General features: G+C 41.8%; 1 protein-coding gene across 1 annotated transcript in view; it reads right to left on the bottom strand.

Moving 5' to 3' along the window:
* BNC2 (basonuclin zinc finger protein 2) overlaps positions 1 to 8382 on the bottom strand; it is a 402994-nt gene extending 394612 nt beyond the window's left edge. The window contains exon 1 of the mRNA XM_063295036.1: positions 7939 to 8382. Coding sequence (XP_063151106.1) covers positions 7939 to 7941 — 3 coding nt within the window. The 5' untranslated portion in view covers positions 7942 to 8382. The remainder of the gene's footprint in view (positions 1 to 7938) is intronic.
* Between the last annotated feature and the right edge of the window lie 4137 nt (positions 8383 to 12519).

The raw sequence follows: 12519 nt of genomic DNA, 5'->3' as shown, positions 1-12519 counted from the left end.
TAAATGTTTATACTCACTTCAGTATGGTTTCTTAATATGCTCCTTGCAATTTTACTGCATGATTATATATACTTTAAAAATCTAATGAATTCAATACAGCATGCTCTCAAGTAAGTGTATCTACAGGACTGCATCCTTGATCTTCTTTAAAAAAAAAGGCTTTGAGGCAAAATACATATATCAGAGGCAGAATCTTATATATAGTATTTTTGAAGGTGAAAGGTAAAAGGTGCCCTGTGCAAGCACTGAGTCATGTCTGACCTTTTGGGGGGATGCTGCTTTTGCAACGTTTTCTTCGCAGACTATAGAGCGGGGTGGTTTGCCATTGCCTTCCCCAGTTGTCACCTTCCCCATCAAGCTGGGTACTCATTTTACCAACCTCAGAAGGATGGAAGGCTGAGTCGACCTGAGTCAACAGTATTTTTAGTGGAACTTATTTCCATGTAAGATGAGCCACCAACATAATGTGGCTGTTAAAAACTAAATGTAACCTTAGTTTATGTTAACAGAAGCATAATATCCAGATCACAAATGGTAATCATTTAATAGTTCCTTTCTAACCTGGGTTAGTCAGACTACATATGGAGTACAGCACTAAGCAATTAGTATGTCTGGAGAAGGACAATCAGGACCATCGGGGTCTGAAAACTGATTTCTGTGAGGGGGAAGAGTTATAAAGAGGCAACAAAAGACTAGCACTATAGTGATCTACAAATATGTAAATGGTTGCCAGGTTGAAACTGGAGCTGACTTATTGTCTCCTTCCACCCAACCCCCCTGAATACTGGATTAGAACCTCTGCACTGAAATTTCAGGGAACAGAATTTGACCAAACATTAGGAAAAACTTTCTAGCAATAAGAACATATATGCAAATTCTTCCAGATCAATACCAGAGTTCTGTGCTCACTTCATTGCAGAATCCCCAAGGAATAGATTTGCCCCTTCACATCAATGGAATAACTTTTGCGTGAATGAAATTATGCACAGCAGTGAATGAAAAGTGCTCACAAATCTAATAACTCTGTGTGTGCCACGAAACACAACCACTCTATCAAAGTTGAGTAAGTTCCAGGGTATCTGTAGGTTGAACAGCCAGATAGACCACCATTCAGAACTACTGATTCAGGCTGCTTATGAAATAGTGTTTTCCTAAAGAATATAGTAAGATTTTGTTTATCAAACATTTTTTTAAAAATTATACTAGATATATGCAAGCAATTTGGTGCACCTAAAATAGGTAATTTAAATCTATTAAAAATACATAATTTATTGATAAGGTACATTTTCCTTGCCCAAAGTTAGGCTGAACTGCTGCTATTTATAATATTGAAAGAATCACAGGTAGCAAGGCAAGAAAATCCCTTGTTATTTGCAGAAGACTACCTTGGATCTTTATCTGTTTATAGAACTCAGTTATAGTTAAATAAAACAAGAAAGAAAATATACTGAAGATGTTGCCTAGTCAGGCAATGAAACATCTACAAGAAAACAACCAGGCTGAGAGAGCACCAAGGACTCCACAGTTCAACCCTGAGCTACAGATATTCTCTTCAATTGAAAGAAAATATAGTTTTATGTTACTTATTAAAAAAAATAATCTACTTCTCCTCTACCATATAGATGGAAAAATAATGCTGACTAGGCCAACACTTCGCAGGATATACTAATGTATCCAATTCATACATTTTACTAAGCAAAAATGTAACTTGTTTGGCTGTGGCCCAGTAGTTGGTATGAACCCAGTCAACTGTGGTTTAATCTATAAATTATAATCAAACAAACCATAGCTTAGCACAACGTGTGAACCCCATCACACTATACCAATGTGATGGTATCAGAGACCTTACTTATGGGCATACCATTAAGTTCTATTAGACTTGTGGGCATGAGAAACGGGGCCTTTTAAGTAGCATCTCCAGTCTACTGGCCTTTAAACAAACTTGGAATGTTTTCATTTTAAACTGTTATTAATAATTGGTGCTCTGTACTGTTTTAATTATTGCAACATTAATGTTATACTGTGTTTTAATCTTTTAATTTAGACTGATTTTATTCCTCCCTGACACACCATATATTATAGTTTCCATAAAAAATACTTTGGGAAGGTTTTCCTCTGAAAGCAGCAGATTGGGGGGGGGAGCGATAAACAAAATCTGTGTATTAGCAAATACAAGCTAAAATCAACAATGATAGCTGAGCCAGCCTCCCAGTTAGGTAGCAAATCTGTATCTGGATTATAGCACTTCAGACTGCAGATGAACAAGAGCATGACTGCCTGCTTGTTCTGCTTTATGAAAAAGAATCCCTGCACTTAGAAAACTAGCATGTCAGGAATAAAACTCACAGGCCATTATTCTTACTACTAAAAAGAGCAGCAGCCAATTATGAATGGCTCTTCCTCTACTCTGAAATGGCATAATACAGCCAGTTTTACCATTTGAATCAGGAAATTGTATATACTAATCTGATGTTCAAGAGGGGAAATAGGAAGGAGTCAGCTTCCAATAACATGTATTTTATACATGAGTATTGGAACTATTTATTTCCTTGGACATACACTACAACTCCCGCCATGGCTGCTTACAAAGGAAAAAAATCCAAGATCTTGACATCTTATCTTGCAAGATGAATATGAATTTCTTAACTGGAACTACAGCTCATTTCAAATGATATTTTAAACTATAGAACTTTTAAGTTACAATCATGGTAAAAGCTGCCTGAGTGTAAATTGTATCAATATGTAAGTGGAGTTTGACAAAAAAAATACAAACAAGAATCAGTATCTTATTAAGTAGAAGAACTGTGGGCACAGTCCACAAATATGTGCTGCTATTGAGCTGCTATGAACATCTATCTGTGACCTGCACAGTAAAGTCACTAAGATTGGAGCTACCCATCCCATTTTAGCCAATGGGACTTGACTCATCTCATTCCTTTGCTTTCAGTGGGGTGAGCAGAACACTATTCAGTGAGGCCAAGGAGTGGGAACAATGAAGCAGAAGAGCAGGCAGTTTCCCTGGCATTTTAGACTGACCCTGAATTTTCCATTAGAACTCCCATCCCCACTGACAGCAATAAGAAGACGGAGCTATGTTAGTTCCATGGCTTGAATACCCAATATGGACCCATCTGAGGGAATGAATCTGGTATATCCAAATCTAGCTGTTCCCAGTCCTCATCCTGACCCATGTAGGGCCGTGCCATCTGCCCCTGCTGGACAGAGCAGCTGGCAATCACTTCCTGCCACTTAGGTGCAGTAAAACCTTCCCAGAAAATCTCTCCTTCTACCTATCAAATGGAGGGAACACTGGGTATTGAACTCTCTGTGTTACGAATAACAAAAATTTCAACAGAATCCAGAATGTTTAATGAACTAAGTACTGTAATAGTTTCACCAATGGGTATAGATTGTTTTTTCAGTCTGTCTATAGTCCACATCAGCCTTCCTCAGTCCAGATGTGTTCGACTAGGGCTCTCAGAATTCCACATTATATGCATCAAACTGAAGGTTTGTCTACATAACAAGAAAACCAACCAAGTAGCTTTTTAAGAAAAGGAACAATTACCTTGATTATTATAAAAGGATTATAACTCATTATCACAATTTTTTAAAAAATCACATCAAATCAGGAAAGTTACATTAAGAAGATGTCTACTCTGCAGATAGTAAGTGAAAAGAATTGTCCTTGGAAGGTAAAGAAAAAATCAGCTTTTAAAACTAAGAATCATCTTATCAGAATCAAAACATTTTGGATATGCAACAAAAGCTTCAAATAATTATACTGTCACCCAGAAAAATTAAAATACTAATTACTGAGCAGCAGCATTGTAGCTCTTTTTTTAATGTTTCTTCTAGTCCACTGGAAAGAATATTATCACTTCAACTTTTACATATGTACTGGTATTATTTTATGTAACAGAGAAAGATGGAGAAAATGATGAGACACTATTTTTCCCTATATGTAAGTGTTCTTCATTTTAACTCAGCAATTTTTCCAGAGCCAAAGTTTGAAGAGATGTGGGTCATAAATGGAAACATCTGCTGTAACTTAAAAAATAAGTAAATATTATTGTGCTTAAAAAAAAAGTCCAGTAAAACACTTTCAATTGATACTTGGCTTAGAAACAATCCAGTTTGACACCTTGGATTGCATTCTTCTACATATTGAAAGGAAATGGCATACTCTTCAAGAACTGATGTTACTTAACTTGGCAATACTTACAACTGATAGCAAAAACAAGACACACATACCTGGAACAGGATTGTCATATAAACAGAGACTATATAAACACATTAAGAATTGTTTGATTCAGAAGTCTGCAGAGAAAATTTTTTAACAGAAGGCTAGAAATGCCAATAGTGATCTTCTCATTCTTCTCACAAAAATAATATTTGCCCAGAATATCTCCAATGACTGTTTTTCTTGCTGAATCTCTTGTGCATTCAAGTACTGGATACAATGGAATTACAATTATTTAGCAGGCTATAAATAATGTAACTGGCATGCACAATTGATATTTTAGCATGTCTTACTAGAACTGTAAAAGGCTCATTATAGATCAGCAAATCATTTCTAACAAGCAAGTTCAGCTGCGAAATACCAAAGGAAGTCTTTACTGTACACTGCTGAATTGGGTTTTCCCCCCTTGCCTTTGAGCTTTTCTAAGGGATGTTCTAGAGGGACAGAGTCTCTAGAATTTTCATATATAAGAGGAAAACAATTTTTTTTAAACTCCACAATTCCGAGAGCATTAAAACAAAACATTAAACGCTATGAATAGTAAAAGAATACCTTGCCTTAATTCCCTTGTAGAAAGAAGCTTGTGGACAGTGCTGTTATTTTGTGAATCGTTTCTTTGACCACTTTTAAGTTGTATTGTTAATTTCTGGGTCACATGGATAAATATGAATGAGGTAGGAAAGGAGGGAGAGAAGTAAGGAAGAGCAACTCACTGGAAAAGTTCAAATCAGATACTGTGCAGGCAGCACCAAGTCACAGTAGGGGAGATCTGCTCTTCATAAATGTTGACCCTCTTAGGTTGTCACACAGTACCTGCTCATGAGTTTATTGAACTGCATAGCCGGTCACTGCCATGCTAATGCTCTGAGCCCCAAGTGAATCATATCCCACTGCTAGCGGGGCACCATGGCTGAAACATGAACAGTGTTCTCCTCCCACATGCACCTTTCTTATCTTCCTTGCTTTGCCTAAGTCAGGCAGATTTCTGGAGGGGGAGAGGGGAAAAAAGAACAGCCCAGCACTGACTGGAGACATGGCAAGATGAAGCGAGAGGTCTGGGCCAGTCTTGGAGTCGTGCAGATAAAAGTAATCAAATGACACTCGTGGAATGCAAACTGGCATTCTTGAACTGCAGCAATTGCACAATTTCTGAAACATCCCTGACAGCAAGCAAGATTAGAATAAAATATTATGTAAAAGTGGTGAATTTAAGAAAAATGAACCTCAAAGTGTTACCATTTAACCACTGTGTTAGCAAGAAGCAGGTCCGCCTTTATCTAGTTTTGTTTCATGCAACCGGCTAACCAGCCTGTCAAATACACATCCAGATCATGCTCTACAGTGTTTGAAAGAGAAGAAATCATTCAGGGCCATGCAAGTAAATCACATACGTCCCTACTACATTTCTTACAAATGGTAATGTTTAAAGTAAATGTTTCTAAAAGATTTGATAGATAAAATCTTTATCACATTTCAAATGTATGTAAAAACCCATTAAAGAAACTTATCTTGTGGTGTATTAATACTAAATGCCCACTCACAGTGTGTATGCAGACCTGTTGAAATGAATTCCTTTTAACGTGCAGCTTGTATTTTTTTAATCATTTGAACTGGAAGCTTCATAAAACTGAAAAACCTTTGTATGTAACTACATTCATATACGGAACTCAATACTCAAGAGAATTTTAAAAAATAACTGTCTATCATCATGCAGAAGCTCTTAGTCACATTTCAAACTAAAGTTTCTAGAATGTTTAAGGAAAGAGCAAAGTTGCATGGTATTTCTTGTACAAACCTGGTATTCTGAAATTTGCTTATTAAAGGTTATTGAGTAAATAAACATTAAACTTCCTTTCACATTTTTAAATGTGAAAAATTCATTTTCAGTAATAATTCCTGAGCACAAAGGAATATGTACCGTAAAAGCCTTATAAAGGACTGATCATGCAAAAAAAAAAAAAGCCCATTTCTGTTTCTAAAGTTTTGTCTGCCATGTAAGAAAAACATATGCAAGATTTAAGACAAGGTCTGTAGTGTTTTCATTTGACTTTAAAGCTTCAAGCTGTTTCCACTATTAGTGTGGCACACATATTCAGCCAAATTTAAGACATTTTAATCCTTGGGTCCGCTTAGATTATTACACAATGTCCGTTGTGCATCAATTTACAACAGCTTGACTCTGTTGTAAATGGGAAGCATCATAAATTGCAGCCTGCTTTCAAAACCACTTTATGTTCTGCCAGTTCTATTGCAATCATAGTCCTGAGCATATGACACTCCTCGTTATCCATTTATGTCCCCTCTTTGCCTGCTTTTGACAAATCGCCTATCCTGCAATAGGGGTAATCAGGGAAACAAAACATGTCATTGTATGGAAGTGGGGAGAATATTATTTTCACTACATACATTCTAATTACACGCTGAGAACTGGAGCATCCAGCCCCAGAGTAGGACAGCCACACAGCAAAGCATTCAAGACTTAAAACATGCTTAAAATACAAGGCAGTGGTCCAGGAAGATTCTATACCCTTTCATTCCTATGCTAATTTTTTTTTTACATTTGCTTCCCAATTAGCTGAGCTACTGGACTTTTTAAAGCTGTGAGCTGTAAAATGTGACTTTATCTAACAACTAACTACATCACACAACCTAGGTGAAAGGGTTTCAGAGAGAGCTCTCTGGTTTATTTGAACTCGCATAAAACTTTCCAAAATAAAAAAGGGGTGAGCAATTAAAAATAAAAATCAGCCATTTTGCAATTCCTAATAGATATCTGACGTTTCCCCGTTCACATATACACATTCCTGAACCGCATGTGCGATTCACACGCGTTTCTTAATTTCAATGGGGAAATTACTTTCGAGTAATGTTGAGAGTGACACCGCTCAGGCAGGCGGGCAGACTTCTAAAAATTCTCCCTAGACTCCGGTCAGGTTTTACTAACAATTACTGCCTGCAGAAATGCAAACTGTAAAGCACATGGCCAAAAAAGTTGCGACCGGACGGCGGCTTTACCATTCTGCTCTCTGAGCCTGAGACGAGGCGGATCGCAGACACACTAGCGCGCGCGCAGGCACGCACAGGCGCACACGCGCACACAGCCCTGTCTCCCTTCCTTTCCCCCAAGAGCGGCTCAGCGTTAGTCTAACGGTTCGCTACCGAGGACGACGTCTGTCAACTCTGACAGAAAGAGAATTACTTCTTTTATTTTCTTCCTTTCCCTAACGCGATCCCTTATGCCCTAGGTTAAAAAAAAAAAATCTGCCCCGCCCGCTCACTTTAGTGATCTTCTTTCACCTTTGATGCGATTTAAAAAAGGAGTAAAAAAAGAAAGAATTCGAGTTCCCATCTAATTCTCTCTCTTCCAGCCAGAAAGAAGTAGGAGGGAGGAGGAGGGGGACAAGAATCACTGGGCGAAGTTTTAAGTTATGTCACTGTCCTGTATTCTCCCCCTTCCGCCGCCCGCATGCTCTCCTCCCCCGCTGCCTCTCCCCCCCCCCCCCCCCACAGGTCTCTGCACCACAGGAATTTTTGCCGACTGCTTGTTTGTTTCAACGGTTTTAGAAACACGCTTCCAGGCAGGGCTGTTTGCATTACGGCACATTTGGAAAAAAAGAAAAGAAAGAAAAGGAGGGGGAAAAGAACTAGCTTTTTTTTTTAAGGAAATAAAGAAAGGATGTTGGAAAACTTCTTACCATTTCTGCATGCTGCTTGTCAAGGGCACCCCCTTGGCTCTGGAACTCCTCTCAGCGGCAGCGCCTGCACCGGCCCTTCCTTCCTCCTGCTTTTCTTTGACTCCCACCCCCCCGCCCGGCTCTCTCCGAGCTCTCAACAACCCTCCAGGTGATTTTCACACACACATAAACACACACACAAACGAAGACTCCAAAGTCTTCGCACCCCAAAAACTTCAGCTGCGGGGGGGGGGTGGCGGGGGAGATGCGAGAGGTGAGGAAGAGCGAGTATTTGCCTCGAGGTCAAGAAGCGAGAAATTTGAATCTGGTCCTTCCACAGGTTGGGTGAAAGGAGGGGGGGCGAGGTCGTCCCAAAACTGAAAGAACACAGCGGAGCTTCCCCCTTCCCCCCCTTTTTTTCTACCTTCTCCTCCTCCCTCCGCTACTGTACCTCAGAGCAGCTTGTTATTGGTCCTGAGAAAGGGAGAGAGGAGGTGGGGAGTAGGAATGGGAAACTTCCCCCCCCCCGGGCAAAGCCGAAAAAGCCAACAAGAGGTCGCCTGCGCCCAGCTGTCAAAAACAAAACAAAACCGGGAAGGAGGGGGGAAACGCCTCAAACAGACCCCGCCGGGAACTTTTATTACTGGGAGTTGCGCGCTTGGGACTGGGTTTACGGCGCGCGCTCCCTCGCTCTTTCCAGCCCCACCAACCGCGCCCCTCCCGGGCCGGTTCCCTCTCGCGGCGGCAACACACGCTCCTCGGTTGCCGCCGCCGCCGCTTCTCGTCTTTCTTATCAGCTCAAGGCGTCCAGGCGCCTCTGGAGGGAAAGAGCGAGAAAGGGGGGAAAGAAGGGAGGGAGCGAGAGAGCAAGAGCAAGCGAGCAGGGAAAGGGGAGAGGAGGAGGAGGAGGAGGAGGAGGAGGAAGCCGCGGCGCAGACAAGCGAAAGTGTGGGGAACGGAGCGCGTTGCGGGCGGAGTAAACCAACTTAGGCAGCCCGTAAGGAAGATTTCTCTCCTTGTTTCTCGCGGTCCCGGCTTCCGCCGCCCCTCCCCCTCCCCGGTACTCCACCGGCTTCTGTGGTTTTACCGCCCAAGTGTTCTCTTAAAAGAAAATATTATCGTATTTTGTTTTATTTTTGTTACGTTTACACGAACTAGGAGCATTGCGCCGCCAAGGCTGCTAGCTACTTGGCTCTAGGCGAAGGTGCCTCTCCAGGCGAGCGGCAACCCTGGAAGAGACGCCAGAGAAGCTCCAGGCTTCCGCCCGTCTGCAAGCGAGCGCTTCGCTGGCGGGGCGCGCGGACCTAGAATTCGAATTGTGCAGGATTTCGGGCTCAATGAAGCCACGCTTCTCGGAAGCGTACGCGCGCAAACGCACACACAGCCGAATGACCTCCTCCGCTCGGCGGTTTAGTAGGAAGTTCCACCGCCTTTGGTAAACTTTCTGCTTAGCTCAAGCCCGCAACGGAGAAGGCACAGTTAAAAGGCGGTCGTTACGGTGAACCATTTCCATCTTGGAGTTCGCTTCGCTGAAACACCTTGTCGGCTGTTCTAATTGCAGCTTCGACACCCCGCCCCCCATGCAGAACTGGAAAGGTCACAAGCCGTGTGTATGATTGTCCCATCGAATTCATTGGGATTTACTTTCAAGTAAATAGAATCGGGCCGCATGTCCCGTTCGTGCTTCTGGGGCAAAGATTTAGAGGGCAAAACCCCGGGATTGGAGAAATCCCCGATTCGGTGGGACACAACAGAGTACAAGATGGTGTTTTCCGGGTGTGATGCCCTTCAGGAGTTGTGTGATTACAGCTCCCCATCATTCAAACAATCCTCGCAGATATTGGCTGGAAAATGGGAATTGTAGGTCCAACATAAACGGAAGGCACTAGGCTGGGAAAAGCTGCTCTATTTCTGTAAAGCTTAAAGGAGTTTAACATGGACCCTACCCATCCAAAGCAGGTTATCATTCACCACTGTAGAAAAGCATGACAGAAAGGCACTAGAAAGGAAGCCAACCACATTTCAGTTTTGTGTATTATACAACCCCAGCTAGTGCAGATAGTGTACATTTCGATGTTACGAACCTAAAAAATTGGTGTAATTCTGTGAATCATAGTTACCCAGAAGCATGAGTACTGTATGAACACAGCTATCAAGCTGGAGCTAAAGTCATCAGAATAGCTTTACAAATCTGACCAATTTACTTTGCTGCTGAATTGCCCTTACCAATCCAATAAAGATTAGTTGGTCAATTTGCCAATTAAAAGTTGCCCTAGTCAACCAGTTACGTTGCCTTTATTTTGCTTAGTTTGGCCTGTCCACCCAGTCCTCCTTCCCCACTTTGCCTTGAGTGCCATCTGCTTGCCTGACTCCCTAGGGTACTCCCAGCAAATGCCTTTGCTCTATTCCTGTCGCTTTGTGTTCTGATGCCATTTGCCACCACAAGGCCTGAACTCAGGTCAGGGCAAAGCTGGATAATCATGCCTGACTCTTCTAATTGTTAGGAAACAGATTTCCCCCCTTCAGGTTCACTTCACCCCCTGACCCTGCTTTCTGCTCCACCAACCCCTCCACCCTTTTCCTAACATACTCCTAGCATGACAAAGAGATACAACATTCAGAACAGGCTATGAGAGAGAAAAGAGGTTCAGCACTACATTGTTAGTGGGTCATAGTTGAGACAGTGCTGCAGCTTAAGAGCTCAGATTTCTAGATTGACTAGAATTCCCTGATCAGGCAGAGGTAGGCAAGCTCTTTAGAGTTATGGCCCTTCTGCAGATTGTGTGACTGTTGGAGAAAGCCAGGAGGATGCACACCCATAAATTAATACAAAGAGAGAAGAGGATAGTGAGACTGAAACCCCGCCCCCTCAGGCTTCATAAAAGTTGCCTGTAACCCCATGGCTCGCAAATTCCCATTTCTAATGGTAGACTCCCTTTAAGTTGTTATGCTGAAAGATCTCGACAATACAAAGTAGCTTGCTATTGCCTTCTACCAGGGTGTTTTTTTAATCTTTCCAATGCAGCCTTGAGATTTTGTATTTTCTCTGTCCCAGCCAGGTCTGGACTTTACCTTCTTCCTCCTTCCCTTTCCCTTTTCTTTTTTTGGTAAGAACCAAGGTTGGCCAGGTGCTGCCACCTGCTGGACTGGCCATTGGTGGTCTAAAGTGAGTCACAATTTCTCAGCCTCCCTCTCAGGGTTATGTGAGGAGAAAATACTTTCCATTCAAGGGAAAACTAATGGAGCAGACTATTTAATAAATAGATTTAAACTAACCTGGTGTGTGCTATAAGCACTATTGCTCTCTCTATTAAAGCCATCTTGCATTACAACAGTAAGTGTGACTTGTGTGGTGTAAAAGTAACTATCCATTCAAAAGCCGTGGGGTAGAGAATAGAAAATCGTTTTATAGTAGACTTTCCTTATTGGTTTTCAGCTCTGTTGGTCAATCCAACAGAGCTGAATCATCTGCCTGCATCACCTACAGGCAGTGTGGGGGGGAATGATGGGGCTTGTGGTCCAAACACCTTTGGAGGGCATCAGATAGAGAAAGCTGATCTGATCACCACTTGACTGCCCAAGCAACCTTAGCTATGAATACCTTCAACCTGTATTTCAAGACAGGGTCTCTTCACCACCAAGTTAACTGTGTGGAGGGTGGACTGTCTTGTGAATTGCCTCTTGTATTAAAATCACCCACCCCAAAAATTAGATTTAAGGAACAAGTTGTTAAAACAAAAATATTGCATAGCTCTGTCATTGCTTTTTGTCATTGCTTTTTCTGCTAGATTTCAAGAAAGTGAAGGATCCTGCACAGTACATCCAAGTGGCTTTTTATCTGTTAGCTTTACAGCCAACCTAAATTTAAGGTGTGTGGGATAGAACACTTCCCATTCTTCTACTCACTAAAAGGATTTCTCTTTTTGCTTTCTACCCAGAAGAAGATTAACGGACAGATTTTCAAAAGTAAACATGACACTTCAGTGCCTATTTAGTGCTGACTTCTAATGGAATTTAGACGCCTCCGATAGCCTGAGCGTGATGAAGCATGAAACCAGCAAAGCACTTTGCAGAATCAAGCTAAAGACTCATTTGGGCCTTTGAAAATAAGCCCCTACAGCAATTAGTCTTAAGCTGTTGTCCTTTCCCACTGGCCTGTGACACCACAAACACATTCCCCTGAACTCGGATGCAGCTGTACCGAACACACAAAATGAGAGACTGATTAGGTTTGGGCTTGTTGCTGCTCTTGGATGTCAATATTTCTACAGCATTTCTCTTTCCCCTTCCCACCATTTGGAAAGCAGTCCCTGCTTTCAACTTTCACTTGGTCAAGTTTTCATACAGGATTGCTGTGGGCAGAAAGATTGAATAATTTGGCTAATCGCCACTAATAGCAATCAGAGGAAAAGAGATCAGAGAAAAGGCAAGGCTCTTATGCTTCCCACCCACTACCTCTGCCACTGCTGTGGTCCTTAGTGTGCTCATAGAGGACAATATTTCCCTGCCCCACAAAAGATGAACTCTTGATTGGCATTCATTGTTTACTATCTCTGCAATTCATAAAGAAACTCTTATTGCAGGAACCTTTTGAACCATTTC

Source organism: Candoia aspera, chromosome 2, assembly GCF_035149785.1.
Source record: "Candoia aspera isolate rCanAsp1 chromosome 2, rCanAsp1.hap2, whole genome shotgun sequence".
Classification (NCBI taxonomy): Eukaryota; Metazoa; Chordata; class Lepidosauria; order Squamata; family Boidae; genus Candoia; species Candoia aspera.
This window is presented reverse-complemented; position numbering and strand designations above follow the sequence as displayed.